This window comes from Mytilus californianus, unplaced genomic scaffold (genome assembly GCF_021869535.1).
Source record: "Mytilus californianus isolate M0D057914Y unplaced genomic scaffold, xbMytCali1.0.p SCAF_10, whole genome shotgun sequence".
NCBI lineage: Eukaryota > Metazoa > Mollusca > Bivalvia > Mytilida > Mytilidae > Mytilus > Mytilus californianus.
Window position 1 is genome coordinate 3,312,167 of NW_026262582.1, and position 26,961 is coordinate 3,339,127.

Here is a 26,961-nt window from a genome sequence, read left to right on the forward strand (position 1 = left end):
ACGACGCAGCACATATGTATTAGAGAGGAGAACGTGCGAAATATATGTTTGAAGGTAGTATCTATCAAATATACATACGGATTGTAGTTGTCAGATGCATCTTTTTCTGTAATAAAAAATCAAGAAAAACTACATATCGTCAATAAGAACTAATTATTAAGAAAATATGGAATGTTATTTGCAACCTCCAAGAAAAGAAAAAAAAAACAGAAAGTTTTATGTTACTAGCAGCATGAAAACATACTTGTTTCCGTCAAGTTTAAAAGAACAACATTGACGAATATATTGGACAGAATTTACAAATTATGCAAAAGTTATGAATTATTTGATCAAAACAAAACAATAAAAATAAAATTGAGAATGGAAATGGGGAATGTGTCAAAGAGACAACAACCCGACCATAGAACAGACAGCAGCAGAAGGTCACCAACAGGTCTTCACAACTGCTGACAACACCTAGCTGTTATATTTTGATATATATATAAATTTGCAAACAATTATTTCTTGTTTAGGATTAAAAAAGACTCGCCTTTTTGTGCTGAATCAAACACTAATCAATTATGAAATAATGATATCTTCGATAAAGAAGAGGGGAAAACTGACAAAATCTACTATTGTATGATATATTTGACTATATACTTTACATATCCTACCTTTTCTTCTTAGAAAGAAAAAAGTAATCAATCCGTAAACAGCTAAAATGACTGCTAAAACGAGCAATACAACTAAAGACACCTCTTTGGATAGAACAACTACAATAACTATCAATAAAACTACAAACACAGCTTTCACACGATATATGTTAATCGTTGGCTCTGTAAAATAAATAGAAATCTAGTTAAAAAAGAATTCAATGAATACAAACGAACGGAATCAGAACCAATACCATGAGAATTGAATCTTGTCGTGACAGGAGAAGCACAGTTATCAAATTAAAACAGATTTTTATCACAAGTCGAGTTCTTATTGTCGTAATAATTTGTTTTCATAAACAAGATAGTCTTCTTAATATATGTCCTGCTAAGCCCCATAGACTAGAATTCTAAATCCTCGTATTTATCTATGAACAGATGGTGTTAACTGTTGCAAAAAGTAAAACAACATAAAAAACAGAACTCCAAAGAAAACTCAAATCGAAAAGTTCTTTATCGAATGTCAAAATCAAAATCTGTTGTTGTTGTTGTTGTTATTGGTTTTGGTAGGTGGCTTACCTATGTTGTAATTGCGCCTTAGATTCATATATCATAAATATAATATATATATGCTCATTCCATATTTTGTTTTTAATATTACATTTTGGCGAATTATTAAATGAAACTATATCAAACAGGGTTGACTGTGTTACAATAAATTATACATATGTAAAAATTGAAATCTCAAAGACATCTTTCTTTTTTTGGGGGGAAATTCTAAGGAATTTATTTCCCACAGCAACTTGTAATTTCGACGAAAATTATTTTTTTATATATTTCATTGGCTTGACAAATCTCGTAAATCTTTTTTAAACAAAACAACCAAATGAAAAAAGAAAACGAGAAAATCGTTTAAACTCAAAAAGAATAAACTACCCATTTCGTCGACAGGATGGGATTTTGGGGAATCCCTCCTCATAACACATACAAAGAAAACGTAGACAGTACATTGTCAGAAAACGTAAGGTTTATAAAGTTTATTCACACTCAAAGTAACCTAAATATAGACACAGTACTATGAACGAATACTACTCGGAAACTTTGTATTACATGATATGAATGATTCAATTACTCACCTTAAGTCATCACAGAAGTGACAACCGTCTTGTTACTTTCACCAACTTCATTTCTTGATAACATCCGTACAAAGTATCGTCTTTTTGGGCTAATGTTATACAGGAGATTTGACATCCTAACCTTCTTGTTATCAATAATAGGTCCTGAACGTGTCCACGTTTCACCGGCTTCTCGTCGATATTCTATGAAAAACGTCTGAGGGTCACCTCCGTTATATTCTGGACACCATGACACTACCAGATGTTTTTCATATGGAATTACTGATACATTTGTAGGAGGTTCGGGGTGATCAGCTTTGTAGAACAATTAACATACTACAGAAATAAAGTTAAACACAAGATTTTTTGTAAAATACTGTTTCAGTTTGAACGTAATCAATGTTTTAAGACAAATTTATACCGCTGCCATGTGATGAATGTACTTTTGATGTCAATTGAAATCGAAACAATATACAAAAGACTAGATATTATTTTAGAATATGTTGCAAATAACAAAAATGCAACTTTAGTTAATGAAGTTTTATCCAAGAAAGCGCTTGGGACACATGAAAGTTATAATGTTGTTTTCAGTGTTGAAAGAACAAACGTGTAGACTAGTATTACTCACTCCACAAGGTAATAAAAATGTTAAAGAAAGGCAATAATAAACGTTACCAAAAGAATTTTCAAACTTTTAAGTAGAAACAAATTGACAACGACATGGGAAACAAAAACGATTAATGACAAACAACAGTGGACACCCAAAAAACCAGAAAAAACTTACGATTGAGCAACAAATAGTGGATATCTAAAAAACTCAAAAAGAGGTAAGTAGATCTTGCTACAATCATAAGTTCACATTTCATATTGCAAGACAATTAAATGAAGTATTGCTTCCTAACAAGTTGGGAGTGTATATCATTTGATTAGAATTGTGCGTATGAGCAGACACAGATATACCTTTCTCCGATAACGTATTTTTTTCTAAATTTGCAGTCGTGTTACAGCGATGACATGACGAATATCTTTCTATACTAGTTAAAATCTAGTGACAAATATTTCCTCCCTGTAAACACTGAAAACTAGATCTTTTAAATGTGTGTCTCGTTTTAGAAGGACACTATCAATTTTAAGTTCACGAAAAACTGCTCTGGTAAAGAGTATAAATAAAAGTAAGTTGAAATAAAAACAAAACTTAACTTTAATGTTACATTTTCCACCTTAAATAGCAGAAAGTAAAATAACAAAAATACCGAACTCAAATGAAAATTCCAAACGGAAAGTCCCTAATTAAATGGCTAAATCAAAAGCTCAAACACACCAAACGAACTGTCATATTTCCGACATGGCACAGGCATTTTCCATTGTAGGAAATGATGGAAAATATCTGGGTTTATACCAAGCTAAACCTCTCACTTGTATGACAGTCGCATACAATTCCATTACATTGAAAACGATGAGTTATACACAATAGGTAAAAGTGTCAGAAATAGGGTCATCATTGTGTATTAATCTTATTCATTTTAAAAAACAAACCAATGTGTCAACAAAGAAACAGAAAAAGGCATATTGACAAAGCACATTAACAAAAATGAAAGACAAGAATACTAAAATGTACCATTGCACAATTACACAATGGCTGGATGTATAAGTACCGAGCCACGTCAAATGGATATTACCAAAAATAAACTAAACAGTAGAAGTAATATTCACAAAGACAAATAAAAGACTACTAAAACACGTAATTAAGATGATAAACAACGTCAGTACCTATAATCTATATTCAAGACCATTGTGTATTATTTGTGAAGTTGATACGGAATATTAATCAACAATGTCTTGCTATCTTCCGATGAAATTTAAAGGACGAGACGTTCTTTGACATACCCCTGGTTCATCAACTTTCTGCCCAGACACTGGTGACGTTTTACAAAGTCTGAGAAGCAGCTGCAAGATCTTGAATACCGAATGAGTTGCGAAATGCATATCCCATATGCAGGTGAAGTTGGTATATTGCTACTGAGGTGGGGGAAATTTCAAAATTAAACTCTCTCGTTTGTCATAGATTCTGGTACTGAGGTGACCGCGTATGTCAAATTCGAGGTATAAGACTTAAAATTAGGCGGAGGAATCGTGTCTGTTGTTTCTTTAATTTCTAGTTAATGAGGACATATTAATGGAACCCAATCAGAAAAGTTTGGATTGTTAATGGAAAGAACATCATCAATATATAGATATAGGAAGATGTGGTATGAGTGCCGATGAAACAACTCTCCATCCAAGTCACACTTTGTAAAAGTAAACCATTATAGATGACAGAACGGTCTTCAACACGGAGCCTTAACTCACACCGAACAGCAAGCTATAAATGAACCCAAAAAGGAATGTATCTGAATGTGAAATTAAATGATCCAGCTTTGATGTTCTTGTTTTTGACAACTGTCTGAAGGAACTCCGACTCATATGAAAATAAGAAAAGGTCGGCAAGGGGAGGAGCACAGTTCGTTCCCCATAGGAATACCGACAATTTGTTTTAATAATATACATACAAATTCAACAATGTGCTGTTTATAAGACACTCCAGCATACTGATCATTTGTTCCGCTATGTAGAACTTAGCAAAAGGCCAGTACAGCAGGCTAAAGGAAACTTGGTGCAGTTTTGGTTTAACATATTGCTATGGAAATAAATTCCTTGAGTACTAACTTCAATTTCTTTTCTGTTAGCTGTATGCCATTCTCGAACATGCTAATTATTTGTATATATATGCAGCCAGATCATAAAACATTCAGAGAATCAATTCAATGGAATCGATTGATATGCAGCTAAGATTGGCTCTTTTGCAATCAAGTTATTAAGCAAATTAAATCTGACCATATGCCGATGTAAACATTGAATGTGAATAGATCGAGAAGACTGCAAATACATGTATTAAAATCCATTTATTAGCGACAATACAATACAAGAATAACGCCATCTGTGTCATTTAAAAAATGAAACTATTTTCATTCATAAGTGGACAAAATGAGGCAGCTACTGATGCACATAAGCCGTGTATATCTGGCAGCGTGGAATAACAAGATAACACGTCGTGTTTGAACAAAATCGCTAAGAGACGAAAAACGGAAGCCATTTAAATGTTAACGTGAGCAGACTGCTGTACTCGAAAACGTAGATGTGAAAAACTGTTATATTTAGTAAACAGTAACATGCTAAAGACTTTGTGGAATACCCTGCTGACTTTTTGGAATACACAAATGAGCTGGCATGTCAGTTAACTGCTAGTAGTCTGTTGTTATTTATGTATTATTGTCATTTTGTTTATTTTCTTTGGTTACATCTTCTGACATCAGACTCGGACTTCTCTTGAACTGAATTTTAATGTGCGTATTGTTATGCGTTCACTTTTCTACATTGGCTAGAGGTATAGGGGGAGGGTTGAGATCTCATAAACATGTTTAACCGCGCCGCATTTTTGCGCCTGTCCCAAGTCAGGAGCCTCTAGCCTTTGTTAGTCTTGTATTATTTTTAATTTTAGTTTCTTGTGTACAATTTGGAGTTTAGTATGGCGTTCATTATCACTGAACTAGTATATATATTTGTTTAGGGGCTTTTAAAGCAATGATATCGATAGATAATGAACATGAAGCATAATTTATTTGCATGTATATTTTTAATAAACTGATTTATTAAATAATTTCTTGTACAATTGGTGTTTGCAAACAAATTTCGATCATTATCATCACAGGCATTGTATATGTTGTATTGTTATTGATTTTCTCGACTTTTTCGAATAAGAGCGAGTTTTCTTTTGTCTTCTTTCAATAGAGTTTCCACTGATACAGTATTTACCAGTTAGACAATTGAAAATGTTGAGTCAAACTCTCTTAACATTTTTACAAATGAATTAAGCATTCTATTACAGGAACAGTTTCGTGACGGTGTCCTGAAACCATTTTTCCCCATGCTAATATTTTTTCGGGGGGGTTTGGGGGGGACTGGATCCAGATAAGTTATACATACACGCAGTACTATTTTGGAAAAGAACGCCAAAAACTTTGTATAACACGAAATCATGTTAACAATGATGAGTATAATTAGGGATTTCAACTCGGTGAACAATTACTAATTGAGTACTCGTTGGTTTAATCGAGCAATACTCGAGTACTCTCTCAGGAATATATCTACAACACAGAAACACAAACATATGTATTTCACATTCTGTGGATTGTTGTTCAATTGACAAAAAACATCTACATAAGTATCTTGGACAAGGACACACCATAATTAATAGTTCATTACCTACAAGTACTAATTAAGTAAAAAACAATAACCCTATCAATATAGTCATGATAACCTTAAAAACCATATCAAACAATAGTATCTGATGATCGATAAGAAAACACATTTAATGTTTAAAAAGACGTTAGGATTAAAAATTTAACTATTCACGGAGGGTCACCAGAGGATGTAACGATTTTTTTTTGGGGGGGGGGTTTATTTGGAAATTTATGCTTGTTAACTATTATTGGGGACATTCGGTTTGCAACTTTGTAACTAACAGTCTTGCAGACGAAAATATATGCTCGGACGGTACCGATGTGACGGAATGGCTGAGACATGTTTATTTAAAGTAGTATCCTAGGTATAGCCCACATATTTTCGGAGGCATTTAAAATAGCAATTTAGCACAAGTATTCGACACAAAATGTATTTTATCTACAAGTATTATTAATCAGTGATGCCTATTTAATTTTCTGAAAGAGGTTCTCAAGAAAATCAATTTTGTATTAAGAAGACAACTGTATTCTAACAGGAAATCGATAAGTCGAGTATCGTTTTAGTATTCGATACTCGGTACTACCGAGCGATACTCGGATACTCGTCACATCCCCTATTGAATAATAACTCACCTAAAGTCATAACAGGAGTGATAAATTACTTATTGCTTTCACCTATACCATTTTTGGACAACATCCGAACAAAATAACGAGTTTTGGGACTCTTGTTGTACAGGTTATACGACATTCTAGCCTGTTTGTAATCAGTAATAGGCCCATACCGTCTCCATATTTCATCGGCTTCTTGGCGATATTCTATGAAAAAGGCCTGAGGTTCTCCTCCGTTATATTCAGGGCTCCATGATACTACCAGATGTCTTTCATAAGGAGTTACTAACACATTTGAAGGAGGTTCTGGGCGATCGGCTGTGTATGAAAATAACATACTAAAGAATTTTACCTGAACACTTGATTGTACTGTATCAGTGTAAAGACCAATAAGAATTTTTGATCATTTGTTTTATAATTTGTTGTAAATACTAAATGGACACTAAATAAGATTTTGTTTAATGCATTTGTTATTCATCATATAGATTATTCCATAATGTGACAAATGTCACTGTGATATCACTAATTTATGTATTCACGACCACGTGACCATGCCTTCATTATTTTATCTACGTAATTCTAATCACAACAATTCGGTTTCAAATAGAATTTGATGCAACTGTCATACAAGTGAGAGGTTTAGCTAGCTTCAAAACCAGGTTTAATCCACCATTTTCTACATAAAAAAATGCCTGTACCAAGTCAGGAATATGACAGTTGTTATCCATTCGTTTGATGTGTTTGAGCTTTTGATTTTGCCATTTGATTAGGGACTTTTCTTTTATTAATTTTCCTCGGAGTTCAGTATTTTTGAGATTTTACTTTTTCATACCGAGGGTATTATCAGTTTAGTAATCATTGACGCGGCTCTGACATAATTTACAACATATATGTCTGAAGCTAATACTCAAACTATCTCAGCCAAAGTTGACCGTAGATGCATTTGTCTATTTTCTATAACTTTTATTTTGTCATTTAGGACCCGACGTTTATACGTAATTATACATTTCTGACTTTAAAATTTTTAGGTTTGAGCGTTTCTGATAGAGGTGAATACAAAAAAGCCCTTCGGACGCATGACAAAACGAGTATGTTAGTATTATCCAGTATACGAAACTTTACAGCTCCAAATCCGCATTTCGACAATAACTGAATGCTTCAAGCCAACATATTTGAAATAAAAAAACAATAAATCTTTTAAGCGCAAAAACTTAGAGCTCTGCATGTGAGAGAAACATTCCTGAAATAATTCTTTTTTTTTTTTTTTTAATTTTATAACACCATATTGCAATTATAAGATATCAGCATTTGTATGCATTCAAGTACCGAATTAATGACTACTGGTTTGTTGATACTCTGGGCACTAAACGTCCACCAACAGAGGTATGAACCAAGTTACAGTAATAAAATTAACAAAACGAATAAAACTGCTTTAGAAACGCATTTCGACAATTAGTCTCTTCAGTGATGTTGGAAGTAAAAATATTTGAAGGGTAAATATTAAGCACATACGTCAAAGTGCAGATAACAACAAACAGGACAAAAAGTAAATCCGAACACGTTTTAATAAACAATCGTTAACAAAACATATTTAGCTTTGTACAATAACTTAAAGGTTTCTTAAAGTGAGGACGGTTTACAGCGATGACATCACTCATATCTTTTCAAACCGTATTCGAAATAAAGAAAATTTGACTTTAAACTGTAAATCAAACACAAATAACAGAACGTAAAAAGACTCAAGTAACCTTCACATACACAAATCACCATATATGAAATCAGCTCAGAAACAGTGTATTACAATGAAACATGGAATCAATGATGATTATTATTATTTTGCAACTCAATATTTCATGATTACTCACCTAACGTCATCACAGAAGTCACAGCCTTCTGATTGCTTTCTCCAATTTCATTTTTTGACAATACCCGAACTCGATATCGAGTTTTTGGATACAATTCATTTACGAATTTTGACATCCTAACCTGTTTCGTATCAATAACAGGTCCAGACCGTCTCCATATATTTTCGGTTTCTTGTTGATATTCTACGAAAAATGTCTGCTGGTAACCCCCGTCAAATCCAGGATTCCACACAACTTCCAGATATCTAGCATATGGAATTACTGACACATATGGTGGAGGCTCGGGACGACCTGTTTGAAAAAAAAATAACTTAAGTTACTCAGGACTTTTGAGGAAAAAAAACAACTATTTAAAAGTATCAGTTTGAGACGTTACCAGTTTAGTCCAATTAATATCGCTACCAAGCTGTCAATCATCGTTTCATTATATAAAAACAAAAAAAAATAATCGAAAGACAAATACAGTATACAAACACGTAATCGAAAACTTAAGACCGAATATTAAGAATGAAACAAAAACCAGAAGGACAATCAGATTGTTCACATGTGGAACCCTTGAAAACATAATGACAAGTGTTGCTTGATTTTTACTAATGGAAATGTTTGATAACGTAACGATGCCGTCTGATGAAAACTGATGAAAATTCTTACAGGGATTCGTGTTGCTTTGTCATTAGTTTTCTATGTTGTGTTTTGTCTACTATTGTTTGTCTGTTTGTCTTTTTCTTTTGTAGCCATGGTGTTGTCAGTTTATTTTCGATTTATGAGTTTGAATGTCTCTCTGGTATCTTTCGTCACTCTTTTATAAGACTACTTTGTAGATAAGGTATTAATGCCAATTAAACAAACCGTCTCTTGAACTTCAAGGTAAAATGTTATTGCTTGATTTGTTTAATATCGATATGATATAATACCAGCAGTTGGAAAATTTATTATAACTACTGTTATTATTATTAATATTAATAAAAATAGAGAACATTGCCGTAAGTCGAGATGAATGGAAATGTCTGCAGGATGCCGAAAAATTCCATTGTTACACAAAGATTTTATGTTGGTGCTTTCAGCGATCACTTAATTATAAACAATTCTTAAACTTGATTAAGATTTTTATCGTAAATTTGATTGCCAACTTACAATTTGATGTAACCTTCACCGTAAAAACATTACACGCCATGTTGTTACAAGCCTTTATTGTATAATCCGTAAAATCTTCTATTTTAGCCAGTGTCAGTCGGAATGTTATCTTTATACCAGATACTGTTACATCTACACCATGGAACATGTCGTGTGTTACAATCCTCTCTTGTCTTCCATGTATATTCAAAGGTTCGTTTAGTTTTGATATAGTTGTTTGTATCCTGCCATACTTATTGTACAAATGCACCTTCAAATTCATCTTCTGACCGTAACAACCAAATTGAATTGGTTTATTTGCATTCACAAATATCGGTGGAACTAAAATGAAATATATATATATATACAATAATGACAGTTTTGGTTTTGAAGCTGACTTTTATGAATGAAATCGCGTGCATTTCATTAATAATTTGGCGCGGATGAACAGGAACACGTGACGTTGCTTCACTGATACGTGTCGTTATTACCTAAAATTCTTACTATCAGGTCCTGTCCATGATCTATAAACACAATTTAAGGGAATAGAATCATAGGCAAAATCTAAAAATTGCCGATAATATCATTTACACATTAAAAACGTTAATATATATTATTGTAGAATATTTTGTTTTTTTTATATCTTTTTGAAATTACGAATTGTTACGTCAACGTAATAAATCGCAGCTCCAACAGTATTCATATTTAACGATAGCTTCTCTTTTTAATCCAAAAAGTTCAAATATATATTTCATCTAGTTTTATTGATATAGTCAATACAGTGTTTCCTTGTCTTATGGAGTGGTTATCAATGAATAATTTTCGGCTAAAGATAATGGGGACCTTTTAACTTAAGCTTTAAGAACAAGCATTTTATGTTCATCACTGAAGATTTTCCTGTAAGTGTAAGGATGGAGAACAGCACGAAAGAGTGTTCCCTTGCAATTTTTTTTTTTAGATTTTTTTATTATTTAAATTTAATTCAATATACCGTGTTTCCGTTTATTGTTATTGAATCATTTAAACAGATGCATGCTGATCGCTTATAAGATATAAATCGAAGGGCATTTCCAATCAACTATCAAACATTTGAATATATCAATATGAATTCGTTCGGTACATATAAAGAATCATTGTTAATGTATTACCTTTATTGTTTATGCGAACTGATCCTTTCTGGTATAATCTTCCGTTTGCACCATTGATACCGTTTGATGTTTTGCATTTGTAAATGCCATCATTTTCATGTAACCTGTTGTTATTGTTGGATTTCAGAAAGGTCAATTTACCGTCAGTTGTCCCTTGAACATTTCGAATATGTTCATTGAATTCAGACCAGTGCTCCCAATCGTCAAAAGTATAATTTTCAGGATTTCCTCTAGGATTACATATAAGTTTTATTTTTTTCTTAGTTACTTTTTTTCTTATTTTAACAACTGGTGCATCTGCAGAATCAAATACAAAGCACTGTTTTAGATATCCATTAGACAACATTCATTAAAAAAGTGTTTAACTTGGAGTTCGGCATTTTTTTATACTTTATTTAGAATATACATGATAATTTTAAACATAGTAATTTAATGGAGTCAGAAAACTTTTTTATTTCTCTTTGAGTTCCAAAGATTATACAGGTTTTTCATTACCTCATACAATGAAATAAAACCAAATCTTAACCAATCAAAATTGTGTCCTTCACAAATTAGAGGCAGCAGTGGTTTACCGGGATTCAAATCTTATAAATCCATTTAAGAGATACAAATCAAGGAAAAAACCAAAATAAATTGAGGAATCGCATGACCGGATAAGATGACAGTGTAAGCGTCTTCTGTCATGCAAGCATCATGAGCATCGTATCCACACTCAGTCAAAATATCCCATTTGAGAAGATGACACAGTCAGCAAATATACATTTTAGTCAAAGATAAGACAGAGCATCGAATAAATTATAATAAAATCTGTGTACTAAACCATTTTCATGTGGGTTTAGTACACATCCAGATGCAAATTACCATTGCTGATAAAATGTGTCATAAAATCCTCTCCAACATATGTTTTCCCTCCAGATACTTAATTTTAATAAGATAAGGTAGCCTAATTGCTTTGATTATTTCAATTTTTACTACCTAAAAGGGATTCAGTTTTCGATGAAAGGGGTTCAAAACACCATAGTTACGAAAATTGATTTAATATCTCTCTCTAACATTTCTTTTTTTTTCAAGATACTAAATATTACATAAATACTAGTGTTTAGTTTTTCTATGATGTGTTTTTGTACTGTTGTTGTCTGTTGGTCCTTTAATTTTTTAGCCATGGCGTTGTCAGTTTATTTTCGACTTATGAGGTTGAATGTCCCTTTGGTATCGTTTAAAGTAGTTAAAACGCTGTTATTGGTTGAAATTTTGACATATTAGCAGAGGGGTTCTTTTTCTCATGGTACGTTGTCAAAAAACCATGGCATAAACAGTCTGGTAAATTTTTTCCAACTTATTTTTTGTATTCAAGATACTTATTGCAGTATTATAACTATAAAATTGGTGTAAATGGTACTAGTATTATGGATTTAAAAAAAAGGTTCAATTTTCCATGGGGAAAAGGATGGGTTAAAATACCATGGCTTAATAAATGTTCTATACATTCCTTCAAATTTTTTTTTTTTCATTCACTATTCAAATGACTGCTTACCGGTTCGCTTTGTCCGTTCGTTTTAGATAAATGAATTTGAATATCCCTTTTGTATATTTCGACTGTATTTCAATCTAATTAAAGTAGCGAAAATGCATATGTTTATGAACTAACATTTGTTATAAAAAATCACAAATTTTTAAAGGTAGTATTTCAACAAAAAATAGATATTTATTAAGGTATTATAGGCTATTCCAAATTGTTTATTTATGTCAAATATGGGATTAAAAGCAGTTTTGGAAAATTTCGTGAAAAGGGTTTGGTGGTAGGATATCTAAAACGCATTCCACATTGTTCCCTGCTGTCCAAATAGTGGTTTAAACTTAGTTTTTGTTAAACAAATCTAAGATTTCTAGAAACATGTTCTTGAAGAATTTGAAATTAAAATCAAAATGTAGGTAAATTTGCTATTACATGATGAGTCTCTGTGTCAACAATTGTTTGTTTTAATGTTTCCCCATCCCTAATAGACATTAGAGCTTGTCAAACAACTGTACACAATAAGAATGCTCTGATCAGTTAATGGTATAAATAACACAAGTGAAAACATGTTATTACAATTTAGCCATGGTATTTTGACCCCATTGGCAATTGAATCCTCTGAATAGAGTTCAGATTTTAAAGATCATTCTAGTTAGTCTACATTGTAATTATTGTCCGATTGGTATTTGCTGTAAATAAAACATGTTGGAAGAGACGTTTAACAATTTTACCTAGCCATGGTATTTTGACACCCCTATCATTTCCCACGTTTTGTATTTTGCTATAAGATCAATATGAGTACATGCGGGAATGCGGATTGCTAATCGCTAGTGAACATAATGTTTAAGAATTTATTCAGTCAAACATTTTTGAGCTAACTTGATCATGTTCATGAATAACCAGATATTGGTCGTTTTTGTCAAATTACTTGCAATGATAATTTTTCAGTAATGTAAAAACGTAGTTCTTAGAAAACAAGGCAACTGTTTGTGTGTTTGAAATTGATACTGCTTTCCTATAGTTGTTCACGCGAGAGCTTATATATATGAATTTTTTGTTAATTATGTGTTTGTAATGATGTTTTTCTGATCGTATTTTCCCATGGTACAAACAATCCTATTATAATCGTTTAATCGTAGACTGTAGAAACACAACGACAAAAAAAAAAAAGTAACAACAAAATATGTCCACAAAAAGATAAGAATGTCAAGTACTAGTATTGCATTCTTTTTTTGTAAAAACTGCTTGATTGGCCTTGAGATGAACGTTTGGTGAGGAATTTGTTCAAAGTTCTATATAAAAAGAGAGGCGAAAGATATTAAGGGGACATTCAAAACTCATAAGTGAAAGAAAAGCTGACAGGGCCATTGGAAATATGATTTTAAGGCTAATATGTATTTGATGTCGTTTAATCATACAGCAGGCAGACAAAAACATTCTTGACTTTTGACATTGAACTGCCGGATATAGTCAAGCGTCTGATTTTGTCGGGTTCTCTGTACTTCCTCCTTTTTCAAATTTACCTTGGAATTCGGTATTTTTGTTATTCCTTTTGTTTACAAATGACCAAAACTGTAAGTACTAATAATAAGCTGACTATTCGGTATGAGTTTTGCTCATTGTTGAAGGCCGTACGGTGACTCTCTATTGTTGTTAATTTCTATGACATTTTGGTCTCTTGTGGACAGTTGACACATTGGCAATCATACCACATCTTCTTATTTTTATATTCTTATGTTTTAACAGGTATTTTGTCGTATGATAGGTGGTTGTTAACTTAAAGATTCATTTTGCAAAGAATTCCGCTCATACCGGTGCTAGGGGCCGTTTTCAACTTGCAGAAAGTTTCTTTTGGTCCGTGATGAAGGCCTCGTTGTGACTTTGAGATGAAGAACAGCATCTTTTTGTGTGTATTTTGCTGTGCATATGCTAATTTTTTGTCATGGATCGATACCCAATATCCGGTACTTAAGAATATAACATTATAGTACTTTCATCATACAACAGCCAGACAAAAACATTCATATGCATTTACGTGTTTTACTTTTGACGTAAAACTACCGCCAATTGCTACATAAGTATAAACAAGAAGATGTGGTATGAGTGCCAATGAGACAACTATCCATCCAAGTCACAATGTGTAAAAAGTAAACAATTATAGGTCAAAGTACGGCCTTCAACACGGAGCCTTGACTCGCATCGAACAGCAAGCTATAAAGGGCCCCAAAAAGACTAGTTTAAAACAATTCAAACAGGAAAATCAACGGTCTAATCTAAATAAAAAACGAGAAACACTTATGAACCACACCAACAAACGACCACTGAACAACAGGCTCCTAACTAAGGACAGATGCATAAAATGAAGCGGGTTTAAACGTTTTAACAGGCGCCAATCTTCACCCTAACCTGAAACAGTGGTATAACATTACAACATAAAAAGACACACAATAAAATATCAATTGCAATGGCTTGACTCGATCAAAAAGACAATACACAAAAACAAGTAAATATACACTGAAGGAATCAGTTTGATCTATGACACAATATAAATAAAAAGATATTTCAATGTCAAAAAGACAACTTTAACCTTGAACAAAATGGCGTTAAATAAAGTAAAGTACACAGGTAAATTTAAATATAATAATTTTGTTGTTAGGAGTACAGAAATATTTTCACAAAATAAATTTGTTATTCATAGTACGAGTACAGAAGTGAAAATGTTTTTGGCAGAAGACTTGTTTTACGGCTAAGCAAATTCGTGGGTTCTGATTATAAGCTTTCAATTGTATATAAAATGTATATACTGTGGATTCATTTATTTTTGTGGATATCAATGTTTGTTGATTAAAACAACACATTGTACTTTTTTGTAAATATTTGATTTCGTGGTTTTGTCAAGTCTGCATATATGCATATAGAAAATGTGTATATCGTTGAACATTTTAATTTGTGGTATGCCTATCTCACGAAATCCACAACAAAATGAATAATAACAAATCCACAGTAGCTGTATATAATATCTCCATATATACCAGAATATAGATTTTGTACGCCAGACGCTCGCTTCGTCTGCAAAAGACTCAGTGGCCATCGAATCAAAAAGGAAGATAGGCAAACTAAAGTGCCCTCAAGAGCATTGAAAACCAAAAATTCTGAAAGGTTTTGCCAAATACAGTGAAGGAAATCTATTCCTGGGGTAGACACTCACTGCATTTCGAAAAAAAACAAAGTTTTATTAACTGTTCATTTATAATTATGAACACATCAATGATAATTAATGTCAACACAAAAGTACTGACTACTGAGCTGGTGATACTACCTGAAGGAAACATCCTCCAGCAATGGCATCGACCGAGTGGTTGTAAATAAACTCATCATAGGATTTACGGTTTTGTACGGTAGACTCGCGTTTCATCCACAAAAGATCCATTAGTGACGCTCAATATTTTAATTGGTTGTATTGATGTCCTTTTCTCAAATAATTGGCATATATGTGTTTTAATCCTTTCTGTTAAAACACTTTATATTTGTCATTGTGACGCGTTTATTTTCTTTTTGCAAAGCGTGCATACTTCAGTATAGCCATCACTTTCTAGAGTAAACATAGTTTAGGATGTGTACTAACGTATGAAACGTTTACATCATGTGATTGGACAAAATTGCTTTGAACAGAATCAGAATAATTTTCTAGTTAATAACGTATATACAATTATGTATATGGATTTCGATACCATAAATTACTTAAAACTTTTACTTAATTCTTTCATAGATACAACAATTTGATTAGTAAATTTGGCGGTACCTGTAGAAAACTTATTACAAACGGTATTTCACATCCCAAATTTTACAGTAATATTGTACTAAAAGCGCGGAAATCACTACGTGATCCGTGTAAACTCATCGAACCTTTAAACAAACTTATTAGTAAAGGTTATCTTATTAATGTTGTAATAAGATCTTTGAATATTGTTTACATTGGCACAACTATCGATTTTGCCACCATGTTTTTTGGGATGTATAGATACACATCCACGTTCATTTACTATATAGAGATTGCTTTATCTATATATAACATTATACATATTTATTATAAGGTTAAATCCTAACTATCCTACTGCCTGTCGATACTTTTATTTTGGCATTGCACAAGTCATGTCTTCTTTCAATGTCCATGGCGTTAAAACACTAAATCCCTGGGATGTATCATTACTTGTTTTTGGCTTTTTACTAACTCTCAGTAATTACGAGTACTCTCAAATTGTACTTTCGTGTTAATTTGACCTGTTGACACAATTTGTAATGTATTTTTGTTATTTAATGTTTACTTGTTTTGTGTTATATCTCGTCTCACTATTTTTTATATGTACCACCATAATTGTTTACTTTTTACACATTGCAACTTGGATGGAGAGTTGTCTCATTGGCACTCATACCACATCTTCTTATGTCTATATAATATAGTTTTACTGTGCGTAATGCTGTGTGTTTGTTTATTCTACAAAAGCTAGAGTTATAGGGAGAGGGTTGAGATCTCACAAAACATGTTTAACCCCGCCGCAGTTTTTCGCCTGTCCTAAGTCAGGAGCCTCTGGCCTTTGTTAGTCTTGTATGTTTTTTTAATTTTAGTTCGTTTATATGTTTTGGAGTTTAGTGTGACGTCCATTTGCCTTGAACTAGTACACATTTTCGTTTAGGGCCCAGCTGAAGCCCGCCTCTGGGAGCGGGATTTTCTCGCTGTGTTGAAGACCCATTGGTGGCCTTCGGCTGTTTTCTGCTCTTTGGTCGGGTTGTTGCATATTATGAAAGAAAAGCCAATGTGTATGGGACAAAATATTCAAACCTTTCAAATCTTTCCTTGTTACATGTACCAACGCTAACAGGTAATTTTCTAAACTACTTACACTGAATATCCAACAATACTTTACGTGACAGAGGATTATCTAGTAAGGGACTGTTGGCAGAACATACAAATGGTTTCATATTGTCACGTTTTGATGGTATGAAGGAATACCATAAACGACCTCTTCCAACTCTTTTTAATACTAATCCATTTATATTCATAAAGAAGTTGATTGCTAGTATACCGCTTTTGAGATTACAGACGATCTTGAGATCTTTTCCTTCTACTCCGCGAACTACTTTCTGTCCGTTTTTTATAATTGTTCCTGGTACTTTGATCCTTGAAGATATTGAAGGTAAACCTAATCAAATAGAATCAATTATAATCTTTTAAAAAACAAAATGATCTGTAACGAATTACCAAATGCTTAACCACTAAAAGGTACTGTTCAACCTATTTAGAACGTGAAAAGAATTAAATCATGTTTAAAGAAGATGAAAAAGTACCGGAATGATAAGTGATGTTAAATTTTCGTACTAAATTCATGTAAGTTACTGCTTTCAAAAAGGACTGTTTGTTTGTTTGTGTTTAGCTTTACTTGCAGCTATCTTGGGTATTTCATAATTGAGATTGTATTGATGGAGGAAGCTCGCAATACCCGGAGATAACATCAACCTCCTGCAGAGAAACAGGCAATCCTTTGACAATTAACATCGGAGTTGAGCAAACTTTGTCACGAACGCGGTACAAACTCACAACCATAAAGTAGACTGTCTTATGGTCACTGTAGATGAAAACAAACTGACAATACCATTGGGAAAAAAAGAAAAAGACCAAAAGACCAACAATAATATACAACACACGACATAGGAAACTAAAGACTGAGCAACACGAACCCCACCAAAAATCGAGGGATGATCTTAGTTGCTCCGGAAGGGTAAGCAGGTCTTGTTCCACATGTGGCACCCGCCGTGTTGCTCATGTAATATAAACACGGTAATTAGCTTCATTCGGTATAAATAAAGGCAACAGTAGTATACCGCTGTTCAAACGTCATAAATCGATTGAGAGAAGACAAATCCGGGTTACAAACTAAAACCGAGGGAAACACATCAACCATAATAGGAAAACAACGAAATAACAGAACACAGAAGTGCAACAAAAAACAAACAACAATGCAACATTCATAGAAACGAACTATTAATTAACAACTGCCATATTCCTGACTTGGTACAGGCCATTTTAAGAAAAAAATTGTGGGTTGAACCTGGTTTTGTGGCTAACCAAACCTCCGGTTGTATATTCCACTTTTGTTATCTCCATTGAAATCGATATTGGAATTTTTCAGTTTTTAATTTAGGGAGTGTCCAACAGCGTAGTGTATGTTGTTTCTCTCCGTCTCATTTTGATAAAATAAGGATATATATATACATATTTATGATTCAGGTGAATTTATCTATCTCACTATACACTTTTTATAAGAAATATACTATATTGATCAATCGCCACACTTCTCATTGTTTTATCTTCGAAAGAATACAAACTGATAAAGTATTGTTTCTTTACAATTTGTCAGATATGTTTGCCATTAAAAAATACGTTCCATGAATTATTATGTAACATATTCTATTTGCAACATTTGGGAATACATTTCTACTATACTTGGATTTTTTTAGACAAACTTAAATAGTATGCCATAAAAATGAATTACAGAATGTCAACATATATTCAACTGTTCATACACAAGATTTTCACTGCTATATGACTGCAGATGTCAGTTAATGGTACGGAGGCGTTACGGGCTAACATCACAGTATGTTCACACAAAGAACAACTTACCTGACGTATAAAGTACACATATTACTAGCAACTTCAAAATACAGCTGCCCAAATTCATTTCTGTAATGAAATTATATATAACAGAGATAGGATATTGGTTTAGGATGTTCCTAATGCGGGTGAATTCAGGTGTATGATTCAGACGCATGAGGTTTTTATAGTTATGTTTTTATGTTGCATACCTTTGTATTTATATTGTACTTGATTTGCATTTTTTCGGGAAAGTATATATGTCATTTTTTTTACAATACGTAATGTACTATCAACTACAAACCTTTTTTTGTTGGTGTCATTGTCAGATTTATTTTTATGTTGTTTGTCTCTGATGTATATTAACAGAGTTTGGCTGCTGAATTCTAATCGTTATGACATCAAACAATTATTTCTAGTTGGGTTGCTTTTGTCAATAAATCAAAATTATAAAAATGTACATACAAGTGGCAGGATTAGCTAACTACAGAGCTATGTTTTACCCACCAGTTTATTCGGGGAATGCCAGTACCAAGTCAGACATATGACAGATGTTTTCAATTCGGTCCACTGAATTGTCGACCGTTTGATTTTGTCGAACTTTATGGACTTTACTCTTTTTGAATTAAATTTTGAGCTCGGTATTGGTGGTGTGAATACGTTTTGATTACATTTTTTTATTTTATCTACCAAAACTGATAGTTTCTACTTAAAACATGAATTCAACAAAACCCAATTGATTTTGATTGGATTACTTTTATAATTTCTTACCCGATTTGAATGGTGTTTGTTTTCAGACTACAGTACTTAACTAATTGCATGCAACAATAAATAATATGACATTGGAAACCCATATAATGCTAATGACAACGAAATAAATCATAAAGAAATACCTGATGCTATGGTGTGTACTTTATCTTCCTGATTTGTTATTCAAGGATGTACAAATAAAATTCATAAAACAAATTTCAATCTATCCAATAGAATAATATTTCCGTTATTGAATTATCAAAAAACCCAATCTATATCGGAAATTATCAATCGATGTTTAAGTGATTCGTACCAGAACAAATTAAAAAACGAGGTTGATGGTAAAATACATAATTTCCTAAACACCAAATACATAATTTTAAATATGTCTCTGCATGGCAGTATTACAACAAAGGATTGTTTAATTTGTGTAATTTGTTAACATGAAAAATGAGCATTACATATACGTTAACATAAGTGTTTAATCATTGATTGTCGGCATGTTGTCATGAGTTCATCGTATAACTAGCATACTATACTTTTACCAAATTGAATATTTTGACCAAAGGCCAATGCGGTGTTAAATTTAAATATACGGTTGCATACCAGATTGTAACGAATGAACTATATGTTTTAATTGTTCGTATTTCTTACTGAAAATAATGTGTCGTTATTGTTTGATTTTGAAGTAGTGCATTGCATACTGTGGATTCATTATTATTTGTTGGATACCAAATTTCGTGGATTTCGTGGGTAAGGGTGAACCACGAATATAAATTTTCAACGAATTACAAATTTTCCATTACGTTCAATGCAGACTTGGACAAAACCACGAAATTAAATGTCCACGAAAATACAAGTTTTCAGCAATCCACGAAAATTGGTACCTACGAAAATAAATGAATCCACAGTATAGTGAACGTTAATGAATATTTAGGAAATGCATTATACACTTTAACAATGTTTAAACACAAATATAACAGAAAGGCAAAAGATACAAAAGACACATTCAAACTCATAATTCAAAAATATACTGACACCACCATGGCAAAAAAAGAAAGGGCCCAAAAAGCAATCAACAGGTACAAACCACAACACAGTTATGTAATTCGTAAAAATATAACAATAATATGTAATTCGAACTGTTACTTGCAGTCTGATTTCAAATGTCTTTTTCAAACTGAACTCGATACGCGAATTGTAAGTCAAACTGTGTCTTGCACTTACAATCACAATGTTAAACAGTTGGGGACATTTGTCAATGTAATGTATCAAACGTATAATTTAAAGGCCGAGCGATAAGTATACAGATTTTCAAATGTCAGCGTTGACATTTTATTTATTAGTTCTCATTATTAACCATTTTTCTCTATTTTGTCATGGTAATTGCCAAGATATGGACATCGGTTAGAATTGTTAATGATGTTAAATCGATGGTTACCACTTCACGAAAATATATATTAGACATCTACCAAGTTGTCTATGATATATAAAGATCGGAATAAAATCATTGTTTCGAGGTAGAAATTAACATTGCTGATGAATCTATACGATAGTATACTTTTTTTTTTTTATCTTTTTCGAAAGATTTTATAAAATGGAATCTATGAAAAAGGGGCGAAAGATACCAGAGGGACAGTCATGAAGATGCATCTTCAAGATAAAAATTTATTACACTTTACCTAACCAATAGTTATTTTACATTTTGAATTGGTTCATGGGATAGTCTTTATGTGTTTATTAATGCCATTACTCACATTGTTTTTATGACATATTTGACGTTTAACTTAGATCAATACATCTAAAAATATACATGCATTAAATATTCCATTGCAGGTTTGTTCAGCAGGATACTTTGAGTTGTGTATCTAACTTTTGGAAACATCTACAAATGTACATGCATAGAATATTTCATTGCTGGTTTGTTCAGCAGGACCATTTTAGTTGTGCATCCAACTGTTGGATACGTCTAAAAATATACATGCAAAGAATATTTCAATGCAGTTTTGTTAAGCAGGATCCTTTTAGTTTTGTATCTAACGTATGGGAATATAATATGTTCTGGTATGTGCGTCCATCCGTTACGTTCTAGCTATAAAACTTGAAATAAATAAAATATTGAATTTTATAATGGCTTATGGAACATGGAAATGTGATACTATGAAAGGGTGGAAGGTAAGGTGTCTCATTGACATATAGTCTTGTTTCATGTGTCCTTAATATAACTTCAATAATCCTTATTTACCCACTAACAACTTAGGTATACTCTGCTTTCAAATAATCGATACACATGTTTTTATATTTTTTTCGTTGCGCATGGTCGTGATCTTCTGCACTCAATTGGGAAAAAAAAAGCGAAAAATGCACCAATTAGCGTGCCTTCATGACTTCATTTTGCATCGAAATCTTATCATCTTGTTTTTTATATGTTTCCTACTTATGAGAAATGCACTTCAATGTATTTTTACGAATTTGCTGACCCTATAAAATGTAGATCATTAAACATGTTTGAATGAATTAGAGAATATAAGGTAATAGACGTCAAGGTATTCAAAAGATTTTACCTGGGTATTTCTTTATTATTTGGACTAATATTTTATTTTGTAACTGTCATTTCCATTTAACAAAACCAATCATTAAAAACGATGTATTTCGTTTTGTTAATCTTTCTTTGGTTAATCGCATATCTGTTCAAAACGGGATGTTTATGCGATTTATAAGGTTGTTTTTTCATTATCGTTTCCTTTTGATTGTGAAATGATATTTTGTTTTATCAAAAAATCTTTTTGGGTTTTGTTTAATAGTTTATCTGAACCCATTCTTTTTCTATAGGAATCCTTTACAATTCCTTAAATGTACACATCGTTTATTCGTATATATACGAGTTAACACAAAAAATATATAACCCTTACAAAATTCATCAAAAAGAATAATGAATTAAAGACAAAAACTTTTAATTTCTTTTCAGAAAATTAGAATTTGGAATTTGATGCGACTGTCATACAAGTGAGAGGTTTAGCTAGCTATAAAACCAGGTTCAATCCACAATGTTCTACATAAGAAAATGCCTGTACCAAGTTAGGACTATGACAGTTGTTATCCATTCTTTTGATGTGTTTGAGCTTTTGATTTTGCCATATGATTATGACTAATATCTAGAAATTGACCATGAGGGTCGGTTGAAAACAAAACTTTACGACAAAAAGGATGATTTCAGCTTCTCAATTGTGTGAATTTTCATTTTTAAACCAAGAGTTCCAAATGGTGAAGTTGAAATCATCACTTTGTAAATTTTACAGACGCCATCACGAGTTGGTTGACCGTTATGGAATATCCGTTTCACAGATGATATCGGATATGTTCCTTATGTCGTAACTACAATCTCCTTCCCTTTTCACGAATGTGACCTACCGAATTAGACTATTTAACCCTATTTGTAACTATTTGTAACATTTGTTCACACATCGTTGTCAATATAATGGAATTTGATGCGACTGTCATACAAGTGAGAGGTTTAGTTAGCTTTAAAACCAGGTTCAATCCACCATTTTCTACATATGAAAATGCCTGTACCAAGTCAGGAATATGACAGTTGTTATCCATTCGTTTGATGTGTTTGTTTTTTTTTTGTTTTTTTTTTTATTTTGCCATTTGATTAGGGACTTTCCTTTTTGAATTTTCCTCGGAGTTCAGTATTTTTGTAATTTTACTTTTTAGCTTTCTACATACCCCCATCACCCACACACACTTTTGACATGATTGCATATTTATATTGATCCCTTCAAAGTAAAAAAAACTCCATTACAATAACATTAATAAACTATTTTTTTTACAAGAATTTAGTTTATAAGGATTATCTTGACAATTGTTTGTGTCATACACTCATGTTTTTCAACCAAGGTTTCTTAATGGTAGTGTGAATAGTTGTAGAGTTGCCGCCAAGAATTAATTGAATGCTACGAAAACATGGAAAATGTGTCTTTGAGATGGACACGACTCTATTTTATTTGTCATATTCATAATTTCGTCTTTCATTCATATTTTAAAATCAAAATCAGACGTTAAAAAACAAATGCTTATTCTTCCGAAAGCACAAGAGTCCCTGAACAAATTTACATGGGGTTTGCCTTGTTCAATATTTATGTTTGCTGTTCTTTTTTTTTTCTTTTAGTCCTGTTGTTGTTGGTCGGTTTTGAAAATTTCTTTTTTAATTCCTCATTGTTATTGTCTTTCTTTTGTACCAAATGGGGTAATGTTTTGAAAAGTTATCATAATATTCGTGTAATTCGGTGTTTTAAGCCTTCATTTATGTTGCCCTCTTTAAATTTGAATAAATGCTTAACTGTGGCATATTTTAAAAAAAAATGAAAATTTTAATTTGCCACAATGCACCAAAAACTAGATTTTTCACGTCTATTTTAATAGTTTATATACTTTTGGTCTTGAACGTATCTGACCAGCTTTACACCAGTAGCACATTTTTTTTAACTGAAATCTATAACAACAAGGTGAGGTGAAAAACATCCAAATCCCTCTAAACAAGTTTTGTATGTTGGGCAAACGAGTCTTTCATTTCTTGGATGGTTTTACATGTATAACATGTTGTATAAAGTAAAATGGACTCTCATCCAAGTATAACTTGGAATATGAAGGATGAGAGTCATTCTAGTAATGGAGCCTGAGGCTCAAGAGGATGTTACTATAGCATTCATTTCCTGATGTACAACGAGGCATATCATTTAAAAGAGGTCAAAATCCTTGACCTATGGGTATGACGTAGCTATACCTAGCTATAAATACTGCGGCTATTACCTGTGCCAATCATGATTCAAAGTTTGTTTGTGCAACCAAAACAATTGGGATGGGCAAACAGTACCCTCCTAACTGGGTGGGTAAATTGTAACATCCTCTTGAGCCTCAGGCTCCATTACTAGAATGACTCTCATCCTTCATATTCCAAGTTATACTTGGATGAGAGTCCATTCTACTAATTACGCTCCTCGGCTCTTCGAGGATGTTACTATAGCATATTCAAAGTGTTGGCACAAACAAGTAGTTCCCTGAACAACTAACAGAGAGCAAATCAGAATTTGCTGAATCAGTCCAGAATATACTGGAGACTAAGATAGTTGTCAATCTAACTAATCTTTCTGACTTAATAATAAATATAATCTAAATATTAAGGTAAAGTACCAATATTGTTAGTCCAGGTATAAAAAATAGTTTCAAAAACATTTAAAGTAATTTTGAAAATGAAAACACAACAAAATGTATATTTCTCTCAATATATTTTGTAGTCTGAATTTCACTATTTTCAAGAATAATAACTTATTCTATACATTCAAGACAAATTCTCTTAACTATATAAAGAGCATAACACTCATACCACATCTTCCTATATCTATATAACAGGTTTTGAATTTTCAAAATACCATTTACCTGATACTTGCTTACAGACCATTATTTGTATATCTAAATATCTACTGACATATTATTCGGCAACACTTTTCTTAAATATTTGAAAGTGTTTAATTCTTTAGCCCTTATTTTTGTACTCTTCTAACATGACACTCTCTGTAGTTCAGATGAGTATGAACAAACAAGAATTTGAAGACAAATTCAGGAGACAGTCGTTTAAATAACGATGTAAACACAGCCAGATACAGATTTTCATTAGAATTCTGAAGCTTTCAATATTATGTATACATGATCTATCTAATATTAATCCATGGTAAAATATCTAGTATATTTACTAGCTAAAAACTGTCACTGCAAGTTCTACAAGTATTATCTCTTTGCATGACATTTGCAATTCAGTCTGTCTTCAATATTGTAAGAACAGAAAAAAATTATTCAAAAGCTCAAGTAAGCAACGAAAGCTTCAAATAGTGTTAATATTCATAACTTTAACATAACTTAGCAATCAAAAACTCCTCTCTGAGTCATATTAAAAGTCACAAATAGGTGATTACTGTCACACTAAGGTCACCTGTTAAGTAAAGGTTGACTTATTTAAAACTACATGTAGATGTCAAAGATGAACAGCCTCTACTGTAGTTCTTATTCAGGACAATTAATAAAGTGACTATATTTACAAATTTCTTCTTATTCATTTGTATCTAGAATATACCAACTACAATATAGTATTTGATGCCTGGTTCAGTAAATTTACATGCCATGTTTGTTTATGACAATGAGTATATGTAGTATGTGAATAATATTAATATATCAATCAGTATTGATAATAAATTGAATCTTAAAGTACAACACTTCATACAGACTAGGGTTACGTATACATACTGCATCTAATGTACCATTCTGAAGTAAATCATCTCAAAAGTATCATCGTTATGATATTTCATTAAGTATAAACAAATTATACAAAAAACAGTGTAGCTATTTAATATCTTATGTTATAAGAATTAATATAGATCAATATATCCAGAATTAAAACTTGATCCAGCGTGTTTTAAAAATCCTAAGATTTAAGTAATACTATGCTGTGAACACTCATCTGATAATCTGATAATTTTCTTAAAAAGAACTGGAGAAGGGTTACAAAGTTTATACTTCATTGTAAACTGTAACATTTGAAAATGACCTTCACCCATCCTGATATCCATACACATGTTGGATATTGAAGGAATATAACTATTACTGTATATTAACCTATATCAGTCAAGACTTGAACTGCTCCTTTGTACAATATGCTTATGATACATCTTACATGTACTATTTTTTCTATATATATATACATCTAATGTTATATATGGCTATGTTATATTTAGAGCAATATAACTACATGTAATTAAGAAAAGTAATTTCTATCTGTACTGAAAAGAAAATTCAGTGTACATATACAAAATATTAGTTTGTAATTTGCTTTGCAAATTCTAATGCTTTATAGAATACTTTGCATTTCTCGATGGAGCATAAAAATATATAAATGATATATAATATATATATATATATCATACCATGAATATGTCAATTCTTATAAACTGATGATACAAAAGCATCAATATAGCAATTCTATTTCAAGTTCATGGAGTCTAGAAAGATCACCATTTTCAATTTTCATTTCCATCAAGGATTTCAATAATACAGATGCATAGATGCAATATTATCATTTGATTATCATTATAGAAACTTTATAAATTCTACATAAATTCATGTAATACTACTTTCTTCAGTATTTGCTATCTGACACGAAAAATGTGTAGGAGATTAGTCCCCTAAACATTATATACAATTGTTTACAGAGATATGACTTAGCCTATAACA

The 26,961-nt window shown here is 32.0% G+C and overlaps 1 protein-coding gene across 2 annotated transcripts in view; it reads right to left on the bottom strand.

Moving 5' to 3' along the window:
• LOC127717469 (uncharacterized) overlaps nucleotides 1–26,961 on the bottom strand; it is an 84,314-nt gene that overhangs the window by 9,560 nt on the left and 47,793 nt on the right. The window contains exons 1-9 of one of the 2 annotated variants that reach the window (XR_007989194.1): nucleotides 19,821–19,880; nucleotides 18,958–19,017; nucleotides 17,180–17,479; nucleotides 10,763–11,059; nucleotides 9,636–9,956; nucleotides 8,502–8,792; nucleotides 6,661–6,954; nucleotides 1,769–2,062; nucleotides 654–815 (exon numbers count right to left, since the gene is read on the bottom strand). Coding sequence is in view for 1 of the 2 variants with exons in the window: in XM_052223109.1 (XP_052079069.1) it covers nucleotides 79–106; nucleotides 654–815 (190 nt within the window). In the remaining variant the exon portion in view is untranslated. Of the gene's footprint in view, nucleotides 1–78; nucleotides 107–653; nucleotides 816–1,768; nucleotides 2,063–6,660; nucleotides 6,955–8,501; nucleotides 8,793–9,635; nucleotides 9,957–10,762; nucleotides 11,060–17,179; nucleotides 17,480–18,957; nucleotides 19,018–19,820; nucleotides 19,881–26,961 lie in introns of those variants that run through there. The other variant, XM_052223109.1, reaches the window with a different exon arrangement.